Genomic DNA, 13,757 nt, shown 5'->3' on the forward strand with positions numbered 1-13,757 from the left:
GAATTGTATCTCAATAAAGCTGTCAGTAAAAAGTAAAAAATTAACAAATACAAAAAACTGATTTAAAAAAAAAGTTTCACATCAATCTTACTGAGAACACTCTGAGGTCTTTCCTTTATTCTGAGAGTCCATTATACACTGAATAAGATGGTTGTTGTCATCCAACATCTGAAACAGAATTAGAAAAGATTTAGTATAAATCTAGTGAGTGCATCAAGTAAAATTTTAAAACTAGAAAATTCAGAGAGGTAGGGCATTATTAAATACTGCTTGTACAAGAACTCTAAAGTGGATCCCTTAACAAAATACTGTTAACCCCAACCAATTAATACAGATTATAAAACACTGAGCAAACATGGAAACATAAAAAAAACAAAATTTCCTTAAAATTACTTTGTTAGTGTTGCTACCTGCTGCTACAAAGTATTTTAAAATTCTTTTAAATAACAAATATAATTTAAAGCAAGGTTAGTGAATCCGCTCTCTCGCTCTCTCAAATAAAATTTGATTATGTACTAAACTGTTTAAATCTCTTGTAAAAATATACCATGCACAGTTCATATGGACAATCCTTTCAATAACTGATTTTCCCCTTCAGATTTCTAGAAATGTTTCATCTATACAGAAATTGAATCCCCTTGAATCTTTTTAATATATACTATAGCTCACCACAGAAAATCTTATTTTACACCTTTGGAATGATATCATGTTTAATCAATGTTTAAATATTCCAATTATTCTCCCTCTGAATTATAAACAAGCGTAGAAGGGAAATTTTGAATTTCTTTTATATCGAACATTTAATCGCCTTCGCTATCTGTAAAAGAAGTTTTAGACAGTTAAGACTAAAAGTAAGAGTCTGAGTTGGATTTTCATCATTCTAATGCTTTGGAGTCGTAAAGAAACATGCTGTCCCTTGCCAGAATGAAATAAATAGATGAAAACTTCAGCCCAGGAGTCTTGATGAGGTAGCTGGCTAGTTTCCAAGCTTTATAACAGCATGGTTTTGTGATTCGCCAATTGTAAGATAATAAACATAATAATTTCTATGCATTTGTAACATGTCACAGACTTTATGAGTTTACTTCATAATTAAGCTGTCTCAAAAGTTTAAGAGGAATAAACACCGATTTATCATTCTATCATCTTTTAACAATTCAAAGCAATTTTGAGGGTTAAATAATTCATCTAAGTAAAGTGGAGCTGAAGAAAGAGTACTGATTGTAGCAATTAAAAGGCCAATCGTTTCAGTGCCAGTTTTGCCATTTTGAGCAAGTTACTTAAGTTTTCAGCGGCTGATTCATTCAGCTGTAAGATCTACAGACTCAGGAGATGATCCTCCAGAACCTGCCCCACCCTACCAGGATTCGAAAGTATTAGCACAATACCAAATTACTCTATCTCAATAAAAGGAACATCCATTTAAGATTAACTGTGACATTTTTCTGAACATGAATCATAACCTATACTTGCTGGGGAGGAAAAAACCATTAACATGATCTGCTAATAAATGCAGTTATTTCTTAAACAGAATCATTGGATGACAAAAAAAAGTCCTTAATATGTACCAATCCAATCCTCAAACTAATGATTTCACAAATTATTTCCAGTAATAATTTCACAAATTATTCCTCTAACTATTGAACTTCACCATTAGAATATCTACCTCACAACTAATATCAATCTGTTCCGTTGTAGAATAAGACACTTAATTTGGAACCCATTTTTCTCTTCAGCTGAGAATAGAAAATAATTGATCAGCATCCTCCGAATTAATCACCATCCATGATAAATATCTTACCACTTATGTAAGAGAAACTATAGGAAAAAAAAAAACCTCTGGACTTTTTCTGTGCATGTATAACGTTACAGACTTTTAAGTTTACTTCATAATTAAGCTGTTTTAAAAGTTTAAGAGAAAAAATATACCGAATTTAAAATTTAAAAAACAGAAAATTCAGAGAGGGAGGGCATTAGTAAATACTGATGCAAAAATAAAGAAGGTGAACCTTCCAGAAACGCAGTTGTGTGTATGTACTTGGAGCTGTTTGCCAGGCTGCAAACTTAACTCAGTGCACTATATGAAAGCACTGCATTTCCAGGCACTGTCAAGCCCGTTTGTTCATAAAATAAAGCAACAGTTGGGCAAATGTCAAATGCCATACTACGAAGAACCTGACAGTAAACAGAAACCAATTAGCATAATCTATGTAGTCTGAGTGGTACTAAAACTTGACTTTTGACTTTTTTTTCCCCTATTTTGACCTTTGCTCCACTGCATAAACAAAGCAAAAATATTTAAGGTAAACTGCTAAATACAGCAGTAACTTTTGAAAGTCTAGGTCAGTAAAATTTAGAATGCTGTCTTGCTAGTGGGCGACAAGGGGTGAGAAGACAATAAAGAACCTTTGTGTTCCGACTGGCAGTAACACAGCAGTGACCGCAGCAGCACTATCGTCTAAAAAGGACGCAGCTCCCAGTATATTTATCACGACTTATATAATTGGTCACGATAGTCTCCATCACTAGACTGTAAGCTCCAGGAAGGCAGGGACCATGACTCACCACAGTAGCCTCAGCGCCTAAAACAGGCACTCAATAAACATTCCCTACAAAAGTAAATGAATAGGCAACGACGTAGAAGGGAAGAGACTCTGGGGGTAACCCCAAAGTCCATGGGGACCTTCCCTGCCCGCTCCTCAGACTCTACTAAGGTTCCCTCCAGCGTTCCCCAAGTTCTCCAGAGAGCTCCCCAACTCGGCTGAAATGCAGAGCAACGACCAACGCTCTGACTTCCCCTCCGCCTGCCGTGACCCGCGGTGGGGTCCGCACGAAGCAACTGCGGCCCGTGGGGCGGGGCGACGCCAAAGTAACTCTGGAGCAACGCGCGGGGCCGCCGGCCCGACACACGCCCTTTCCCACACGGCCACCGCCGGGCGCACGCGCCCCGCTGCCCAAACGCCGCCCCATCCCTAGAGAAATCAGGCGGCGGTGTTTTCGGCTTTTGTGTCTGTAGAAAAGCGCGTGAACGCGCGAAAGACTCCGAGAAAACCGGATCACCCTCCTCTGCCACCCACTCAGGCACAGCCCGCAGCTCGGGTTCCCACACACGGTTGCTTCCCAGCAGGCCCGCCTCCGCCTCCGCCCCCGGCCCGGCCCGGCCGCCTCCGGGCCCAGCCCTTCCCCCCGTGTCCGTCTCTCCTAGAGGCGGGAAGGGCCTGGCATCCCCGACCCCGCGCGGTTTCACCTTCTGAATCGCAGCGGGTGTGATCTCCCCCTTGCCTCGCTGCCTCGGGGCTGCGAACGCCACAGACATGTTGCCGCCGTCACCAATATCGGCAAGTCCCGAGCGCTCCGGGTGAACGGCAAACTGGGGGAGAGACGCCGGCCTCTCGGGCTAAGCCACCTTGGGAATGCGAGAAGGGGGGATGCTCTGAGGCCGAGCGGACAGGCGGCGGGGCCAGCCTGAAGGAGACACGCTGGCCCAGGGACGTCTCGTTTCTGCGCGGTCTGGAGGACCCCTAACCCCGGCCGAACTTTTTTGACCGCCCTCGAATCCCGCGACCTCTCTTTCTGGGCACCCCCTGGCCCTTTGAGCTAATGGTAGAGTCCTGCCCCATTCCTCCCTCCGCTTCAGCGATTCAGGAAATGGTCCCGCCGCCGCGGGAGAGGCAGAGGCTGGGGCAGCCCTGTCACAGGAAATGCTAGCGGCCCGAGCCGGCCCGCCCCCTTCGCGCGGTTGCAACTTGCCTCACTCTCCGGCGCTCAGAAGGGTCTCCCTGACTGCGTTGCGGAGCGTGCTCTAGATTTAAGTTCAGTTTTTCCAACTCATCCTTACTTATGCCTGCTGGCAAGAAGTGGCCGCCCCGAGTTGTCCGGGCAGCCTGGAGAAGGTTGGAAGGTCAGGACTCGGGAGTTCATGCAAATCCATGGAGGGTCTGCCGAGATAAGGCAGAGGTGGAAGGACTAGGTGAACGCGGATTCGCTGGTTTAAATGGCTCGGCTACGCCCCAAATGCGCACCTCGGAGTCCACAGTCTCGCACGCACGCACAAAGTCTTTCCTAACAATTGGAAAGTAACCCCGACCCAGAACCGGGACACCAAAGTTGTGTCCAGTGTTCAGGGGCAGTCAGCCAGCGTGGCTGGAGCGGACAGGGAAGAGCTCGCCTCTTGGGACAAACCCTTAGTAGAAAAGTCGGTCGATTTCGTCTGGCTTGGCTCTTTGGAATTAAGTTGTGAAACAGGGCATCCTCACTGTTTTTACTGAGAGTACTTAATGTCTTGTAAATTCCTTTAGGCCCAAGCCGCCAGGCTTCAAGTCAGTGTAAGGGAAAAAGGCAAAATTTTCAAATTATGGAAGGAATACGGGCAAATGTGGGTTTTGTGTCGCTATGGGGTTTTATTCTGTAAATTTAGACTTCCATATAACACAAAGGGAAAATTTATATAAAGTGTTACCAAACGTCGATGAATAATAAAAAAATTAGTATTTCCGTTTTTTATATAAAGTAAATTGGAAAAAAATACCTATTTTTAAAATTTAATCGCTTGAGGCCACGAGTTTGAGACCAGCCTGGGCAACAAAGTGAGACCCCGTCTCTACAGAAATGTTTTAAATTGGCTGGGTGTGGTGGTGTGCACCTCTAGTTCTGCTATTGGGAGGCTGAGATGAGAGGCTCACTTGAGCCCAAGAGGTGAGGGTGCGATAAGCCATGACTGCACCACTGTACTCCATCTTGGGTGACACAGCAAGACTCTGTCTCAAAAAAAGAAAAATTATGTATCAAATAAATGCTTTTCACAAAAATGTCAAGAGTTTCATTAAATCTGGATGCATTCTTTGTTAGGCTTTATACTGGAATCCTAGGGTACAATTGTGAATAAGCTAGACATGGAACCTGCTTTCAAGGAGTTTATCCACTAATGGAACTAACAGAGCACAAACAAACGAATTATGTATATATGTAAAATCCTAAGAAAAACTAGCAAAAAAAAAAAGGGCGACTAACAGAATGACAGGGACACTTACATGAGTTAGTGTGGAAAGTCTTCATGATTATATTTAAACTGAGACCTAAAGGATGAAGACTAAAGATGTCCAAAGGATATAGGGAAGAAAGTTTATGCTCCTACTGATAGCAATTATTCTTAATTTAATTGTTGTCTTTCACTATTCTAAGCCTTAAAGAACACACTCTGGTATAGCTGGATTTGATGTAATCACACCAAATTGGAAAACTTCGGTCCAATTGGAAAACCAATTCTTGTCCACCACTATCACTGTGCACTCAACACCTGGCATGCAGAGTCATGTCTTGATGCTTTACACAAAAGTACCTTAATACTTAGTAGCTAAGAATAATATTTCAATAGGAAACATGAATCATTAATAGTTTAACTGCTCCAATTCTGTACACTTGGCAGATAGCACTGAAACTTTAAAGGGCAACGTGAACCAGTAGGAACACTTGTCTAATTTCTATATCCTAGCCAAAAACAAATAGTCCAAGGGGACTTCTACCCAGGGAGGTACCCAGAGATACATATCTTTTTTTGTTTAAATTACAGCTTCCCAACAGTGAGAAAGGAAAATCCACTGAAAACAGGTTACGTGTTGGCCTGAGGTGTTTATTTCTTCAGAGTAGCAGAGTAGGGCCTAGAGCACCTATAGCCTACAGGCATGGATAACCAGTCTTTTCTGTGACACCATATATGCCATAAAAATAACTATTATGTGACTGATCACATGAAATCGGTTGAAAAGCATTGTTCTGTAAGTCCTGCCAGAAACACAATTGACATCCTTGAGAGAAGATACTTAAAAAGAACTCTACTTCACCCTCAGGCTTCCTTGCTAAAACCCAATCAGTCCAATCAGCCTGACCTGGAAAAATAGAAAATTCAGAAAGAGGAAAGATTGAGACTGAAGCCCAGAGGATCTGTCTTAAAATGTTGAAGCCTTTGTAATTTAAGAGTCCTGAGCTAGGGAGTACTTAGGGGAACATAGTAAGTCCTGTCTCACCTGACCACTAGTTTTGAGAGGAATCCCAAGGTAGACTGAGTGGTGGCAGAGTTGGTAGAAACAGAAGAATAAACAGTCTCCAGCATTTAGCTAAGGAAGAAAAGGAGAATATGGGAAGTTGGCCTATGACTGGAAAGGACTCTAAGGACTTAAAGTTACTCAGGCAACCATTTCCCCAACCAAAAAAATCAGTCCCACTATTTCAGCTGCTCTTGAATGAGACAGCTAAAGAAGGAATCCAGGTCACACAACCAAGAGGTAGAAGATTTTTAGGAAGAATCCTAATAGAAGAACATATACAGTGGATCAGAATAAGAAAAATAATCTCTATGAATAGTTAACTCTTGATTACTCACACTAATGAATATGAAGTAGGCAGATTTAACAAAAAATAAAAGATTTTTTTAAAATAAGGAAATTGTCCATGTTTGATTTGATTTTTGTGTTTCAGTTTTTTTGTTTGTTTTTTTTTGTTTTTTTAGTGACAGGGTTTCACCATGTTGGTCAGGCTGGTCTCGAACTCCTGACTTCAGGTGATCCGCCCACTTCGGCCTCCCAAATTTCTGGGATTACAGACATGAGCAACTATGTCCGGCCTATGTTTCAATTTTTAAACTGTTTCATATAAATTTGTACTTAAAATACACCCACACACACAAAGACACATACATATATATCTGAGGGAGGGTCTCACTCTGTCACCCAGGCTGAAGTGCAGTGGCACAATTTCAGCTCGCTGCAGCCTCGACTTCCCAGGCTCAAGCAATCCTCTCAACTCAGCCCCCCCGAGTAGCTGAGACTACAAGCATGTGCAACCATGTCTGGCTAAGTTTTGTATTTTTTGATAGAGACAGGGTTTCACCATTTTTCTTAGGCTGGTCTCGAACTCTTGGACTCCTGGTCTTGATCCACCCACCTCAACCTCCCAAAGTACTGGGAGAACAGACATGAGCTACCACACCTGATTGTGTATTCCTTAAATATATTTTTATGAGCTGATAAAATGAAATGATCCTAAAATATGTTTACATTTACTAAAACTATATAATCATGGCATTAAAAATTATCTTAATCCACAAAAATATGTATGAATAGATAACTAAAATAATTTTGCCTTCATATAAGCATTTCTTTAATATGTAATGTTTTAGAATTAAGAGGATCTCTACTACCAAATTTGCTGATATTTTAAGCCCCTGAGCTGTCATAAATTCTTAGAATACATTGGGAAGGCATAGACCAAGCCTGTCTGCTCATAATTGGGCTCAGAGCAAAACCCCTCAGGTAATATCTTTCAAAATATTTCTGTTCACAGTCTCTGTGGCATTTGATGAGTCAATTTGAGTTGTGGCTTCCACAGATTTCAAGACTATAAAGAAAGAAGCATACATCTATATATTTATATAATCATTCAAGCAAGAACAAATCACCTTTCCCAATTCTCTGTAAAGGACTTTTATTTTTGATACTCTGGAAGATTTCATTCAGAGTAGACTATAACAAAGCCTATCAGAGGCATTATCCTCTCTTCTTGTAGTATCAAATATAGAATTAATTAAGTATGAACTGAATCGATTATATTTTGGGGTTTAGTGATATAAAAAAGTATTGCCTTTTTTGAAAAAAAAAATTAGTTCCTTTGGAAAGCTTTCAGTCTTTGTGAAAGATGCACAGGTATGGAGTTCCCAATTCTCTACCTATGGCATAATACTGGACAGGTCATTTCTGTATCTCCCTGGACTTCCCGAAAAACAGCTGCCATATCTAAAAAGCTATTACAAATAATATGTTTATTTATTTAGTGTTTATTATGCACTAGCCTCTGTGCCTTACATTAGATCCTTTAAGTGATTACTTTTCATTAGATCCTTTAAGACTGTCTCAATTTTAACATGTAAAATGTGTAAAAATAAATGTGATATTATAAATTACTAAACAAGGACAAGATTTGTATGTAATAACATAACAAGAAAAAAAATGAACATTTCAAGACTACAATCTAAAGCTGTTGATAGTGCTGTTTACCCTTGGGAAATTTGCTGACCTTAATTTAAGCATCAAATGTTCTTTTTTCACATTTAGCATGTTGTGTGGCCTTGTGCATGATATGCAGTTACTCTGCACTTTGTAAAAGAATATTACTGTTTTTGAACCATTTCACAATAGAATATTATACTGTCTGTTAACTAATTTCCATATGAATGGCTGTAGTAGGCAGAATAATTTCATCACCTTACAAATGACAACCTCCTAATCCAGAACCTGTGATTATGTTAGGTTCCTTGACAAAGTGGAATTAAGGTTTTAGATGGAATTAAGACGGTTAATCAACTGACTTTGAGATATTGCAATCAATGTGGATTATCCAGGTGAGCCCAATGAAATCATGTGTCCTTAAATGGGAATCTGTGAGGCTGAAGAGTCAAAAGCAGAGAGACGGGATCTTGAGAGAAAGATTCAACTGCCATTCCTGGTTTTGCTAATACTGTGATTTTAGCCTAGTGACGCCTATTTCAGACATCTCACCTCCAAAACTATGAGACTAATAAATACGTGTTGTTTTAAACCACTAAGTTTGTTGAAATTTGTTAGATGACCAATAGGAAGTCAATACCAACAGGAGGTATTGACTTCCTATTGGTCATCTACCAAATTATAACATTTAAACTCTAGTGTTATTATAAAAATACTTTTAACCCCTTGGACCTCTAAAAAGATGTTGTTCTCCAGTGTTAACTGTTCTCCAGTCACTGGAGGGGACAGAAGAGTTTTGGAATTAACAACAAATCAGCATCCCCAGAAATCTTTCACTAGTGGACCTGTCAGGCGGGTCTCACAGGACATGTCTCTACTTGACCTAAGAATATACAGTGGCAATTGCTTAACATTGCAGCTGCCTGAGACAGAGATCCCATTTGGAGTAGAGACTGGTCCAAAACTGAAAAAGAGTCCAGGTGTGGTGACTCACGCCTATAATCCCAGCACTTTGGAAGGACAAGGTGGGATGATTGCTTCAGTGCAGGAGTTTAAGACCAGCTTGGGCAACAGAGTGATACCTTATCTCTACTAAAAATAAAAATAAAATTAGCTGGGCATAGGGGCATATGCCTGTAGTCCCAGCTACTCAGGAGCCTAAGACAGGAGGATCTCTTTAGCCCAGATCAAAGCTGCAGTGAGCTATATGATTGCACCACTGCACTCCAGCCTGGGCAACAGAGCAAGACCCTGTCTCAAAAAAATAATAGTAAGTTTAAAAAAACTAAAAAGGAAAATTAGGGAAATGAAATGTACACAGTAGACTTGCTTTGAAAAGCTCTGTCATCTTCTTGGAGATGTAAAACGCCACATGCATATGCAGAATTGTGCACATGCTCAGGTACAACCTGCAAAGGCCCTCATCTCTCATTTTTGTTTGACCTTGAGGATCTAAGAAAGCAGGAAGTTAAACAAAAGCAGAGTTTTTAACTGATGGAGAATTGAAATTATGCCTTAATATATACATAAAGCTCTGGCAAAGGGAGAGAGATATATTGGTTCAAGGCATTTAAAAAGAAGTCTTTATTTTTGGATGTCCGTTGAGGTCCTGCCCAGCTAGGACGCAGACTAGCCCATTGATAATAGACTGGATTGGAAAAATGTGGCACATATACACCATGGAATATTATGCAGCAATCAGAAATGATGAGTTTGTGTCGTTTGTAGGGACATGAATGAATCTGGAGAACATCATCCTCAGGAAACTGACACAAGAACAGAAAATGAAACACCGTATATTCTCACTCATAGGTGGGTAATGAAAAATGAGAACACATGGACACAGAAAGGGGAGTACTAAACACTGGGGTCTATTGGGGGGAAAAGGGGAGGGCCAGTGGGAGGGGAAGGTGGGGAGGGATAGCCTGGGGAGAAATGCCAAATGTGGGTGAAGGGGAGAAGAAAAGCAAAGCACACTGCCATGTGTGTACCTACGCAACTGTCTTGCATGCTCTGCTCATGTACCCCAAAACCTAAAATCCAATAAAAAAAAAATAAAAAATAAAAATAAAATAAAAAAGAAGTCTTGACCCACAGATCAGCTGACAACTAACCAAGCAAATTTCATAACTATAGACTTTAGATAATTATCACAGAAAAGTCAGAAATGAAGAGGAACAACAAACCATGGAAAGGGAAGAATATGAGTTACCATATTAACCATATCATGAAAATGTACACTTGTCAACAAAAAAATTATCAGACAGGCAAAGAATCAGGGAGAGTATGGCTCGTAAACAAGGGGAAAAAGCAATCAGTAGAAACTGTCCCTGAGGAAGCCCAGATATTGGACTTGCTCTACAAAGGCTTTAAATCACCCATTATAAATATATTCAAAGAACTAAAGGAAATTATGTTTCAAGAATTAAAGAAACCTTTTCCCCCTTTCTGGCTGCCTAAGGATCAACCGCCATCATAAACAAAACGGTAACTATTTCAACTACTTCAGAGGAAACAAATGGGCATCAATGTTCTTCACCCTGGGAAGGCAACAGTACCTAAGACAGAAATTTGGGGGAAACTAGCCAAAATGTACAATACCACACTGTATGTCATCTTTGTATTTGGATTCAGAACCTATTTCAGTGGTGGCAAGACAACTGGCTTTGGCATGATTTATAATTCTTTAGATTATGCAAAGAAAAATGAACTCAAACATAGACTTGCAAGACATTCCCTGTATGAGAAGAAAAAGACCTTACAAAAACAGCAAAAGGAATGCAAAAACAGAATGAAGAAAGTCAGGGGGACTGCAAAGGCCAATGTTGGTGTCAGTGAAAAAGTGAGCTAGAGATTGGATAACAGTAGGAGTGTACGTTCTGCATTGACTAATGACTTTATCTATGCTGACTGCATAGATTTTTCACAAAATCAGTTAATAAACTGAAAAAATTTTAAGAATTAAAGAAAAATATGGAAACAATGTTTCTTACCCCAAGATTATGATACATAATTATTAAAAATCATAAAAAATTATTGAAAAGTACAAAATCTGATACTTTGTATTGAAAAGTACAAAATCTGATACATAAAAAATTTATGATAAAAGCTTAAAAGGTGATTAGAATTAGAAGGAAAAAAATCAGCAAATTGCAGATATGTCAAAGGAGATTGTACAGTGTGAGAAACAGAAAAAAGAATCAGGAAAAAATTTATCTTGTTTAGCCAGGGATACAAATATGGTTCAACATACATAAGTCAATAAATGTGATATATCACATGAACAGAAACAAGGACAAAAACCATATCATAATTTCAACAGATACTAAAAAGGCATGTGATAAAATTCAACATCCCTTTATGAAAAAAACTCAACAAACTGGGTATAGAAAAGACATACCTCAAAACAATAAAGGCGATATATGACCAACCAGGAGCTAACATCATACTAAACAGGGAAAAGTTGAAAGCTTTTCCTCTACAATTTGGAAAAACACAAGCATGTCCACTTTCACTGCTCCTATTTAATACAGTCCTGGAAGCCCTAGCCAGAGCAGTTATGCAGGAGAAAGAAAGACAGGGTGTCCAGACTGGAAAGTTAAAGTCAAATTATCCTTGTTGCAGAACCATGATCTTAGGTTTAGAAACATATAAGATCAAATACAGTAAAGTTGTAGGATACAAAATCAACATACAAAAAATCAGTAGCATTTACATAGGCAGTAAATAATCTGAAAAAGAAATCCCATTAACGATAGCTACCAAACAAAACAAAATCTAAGAATAAATTTAAGCAAAGAAGTAAAAAATGTCCACAAAAAAAACTGTAAAACACTGATGAAAGAAATTGAAGAGAACACCAAAAAATGGAAAGATATTTCATGCTGATGAATTGGAAGAATTAACATTGTTAAAATGACCATACTACCCAAAGTGATCTACAGATTCAATACAATCCCCAATAAAATACCAATTACATTCTTCACAGAAATAGAAAAAAAATTTATGAAATAACAAAAAGCTCGTGAATACTCAAAGCAATCTTCAGCAAAAGAAAAAAGAAAGTAAGAAAATAAAAGCTGGAGGCATCCCACTATCTGACTTCAAAATATACTATTAATACAAAGCTATAGGAGTCAAAACAGCACAGTAATAACATAAAAACAGACACATAGACCGATGGAACAGAATGGAGAAACCAGAAATAAATCCACATATCTACAATGAACTCATTTTTGACAAAGGCACCAAAAACACACATTGGGAAAAGGACATTATCTTCAATAAAAGGTGCTAGGAAAATTGGATAACCACATGCAAAATGAAACTAGACCCCAATCTTTCACCATATACAAAAGTCAAATCAAAATGAATTGAAGAGTTAAATGTAAGACATGAAACTACTAGAAGAAAACATTGGGGAATGTTTCAGAACACTGATCTGGGCAAGGATTTCTTTTTTCTTTTTTTTCCAAGATGGAGTCTTGCTCTGTTGCCCAGGTCGGAGTGCAGTGGTATGATCCTGGCTCACTGCAATCTCCATCTCCCAGGTTCAAACAATTCTGTCTCAGCCTCCCAAGTAGCTGGGATTATAGGCATGCACCATCACGCCCAGCTAATTTTTGTATTTTTAATAGAGACAGGGTTTCACCATGTTGGCCGGGCTGGTCTCAAACTCCTGACCTCATGATCCGTCCACCTCAGCCTTTCAAAGTGCTGGTATTACAGGCATAAAGCTGGGACAAGATTTTTTGGATAAGCCTCCTGAAACACAGGCAACAAAAGCAAAAATACACAAATTGAATTACATCAAGCTAAAAAACTTCTGCACAGCAAAGGAAATAATCAAGAGTGAAGAGTGAACCTAAGGAATGGGAGAAAATATTTGCAAACTATTCAACTAATAAGGGATTAGTAACCAGAGTATATTAGGAACTCAACAGCAAAAAAGCAAATACAATCCAATTTTAAAATGGACAAATGATCTGATAGGCATTTCTCAAGATTATACACACAGATGATCAACTCTACTAATCATCGAAGAAATATAAATCCGAACTGCAGTGAGATATTATCTCACTCCAGTTAGAATGGCTAATATCAAAAAGAGAAAGTGTTGATAAAGATGTGGAGAAAGGAAACTCTTACACACGGTTGATGGAAATGTAAATTAGCACAGCTGTTATGAAAAAAAGTATGGAGGCTCCTCAAAAAACTAAAAATAGTACTATCATTCAATCCACCAACTCCTACTGCTGGGTATATTTCCAAAAGAAAGAAAATCAGTATATTGAGGAGATATCTGCATGCCCATATTTATTGCAGGACTATTCACAATAGTCAAGATATGAAATCAACCTAAGTATCCATCAGTGGATGAATGGATAAAAACAGTGTGTTGTGTTAAAACAATTAAGTAGTAATCATCCATAACAAAATGAAATCCTGTCATTTGCCACAACATGAGTAGAACTGAAGGATATTATAATTAGTAAAATAAGCCAGGCACAGAAAGCCAAGTATCAATTTTTCTCACTCATATGTAAAAACTAAAAACAAATTGATCTCATAGACGTAGAGAGTAGAATGCTAGTTACAAGGGTCTGGGAAGCATAGAAAGAGAGGAAAATGAAGAGAAGTTGGCTAATGAGTACAAAATTACAGAGAGAAGGAATATGATCTAGTGTTCTGTAACACAGTAAATACAGTTAACAATAGCTTATTGTATATTTCAAAGTAGCTAGAAGAGATTGGGAATGT

At 39.0% G+C, this 13,757-nt stretch overlaps 1 protein-coding gene across 12 annotated transcripts in view; it reads right to left on the reverse strand.

Annotated features, from left to right (window-relative positions):
* SS18 (SS18 subunit of BAF chromatin remodeling complex) overlaps window positions 1-3,965 on the reverse strand; it is a 155,410-nt gene extending 151,445 nt beyond the window's left edge. For 6 of the 12 annotated variants that reach the window (XM_054244078.2, XM_078347915.1, XM_078347918.1 and 3 more), the window contains exons 1-2: window positions 3,751-3,965; window positions 92-168 (exon numbers count right to left, since the gene is read on the reverse strand). In XM_054244078.2, coding sequence (XP_054100053.1) covers window positions 92-168 — 77 coding nt within the window. In that variant the 5' untranslated portion in view covers window positions 3,751-3,965. Of the gene's footprint in view, window positions 1-91; window positions 169-3,247; window positions 3,405-3,750 lie in introns of those variants that run through there. The other 6 variants (XM_054244077.2, XM_054244079.2, XM_078347917.1 and 3 more) reach the window with 1 other exon arrangement.
* Window positions 3,966-13,757: the final 9,792 nt, after the last annotated feature.

The sequence above is a fragment of the Callithrix jacchus genome, chromosome 13 (genome assembly GCF_049354715.1).
Source record: "Callithrix jacchus isolate 240 chromosome 13, calJac240_pri, whole genome shotgun sequence".
Classification (NCBI taxonomy): Eukaryota; Metazoa; Chordata; class Mammalia; order Primates; family Cebidae; genus Callithrix; species Callithrix jacchus.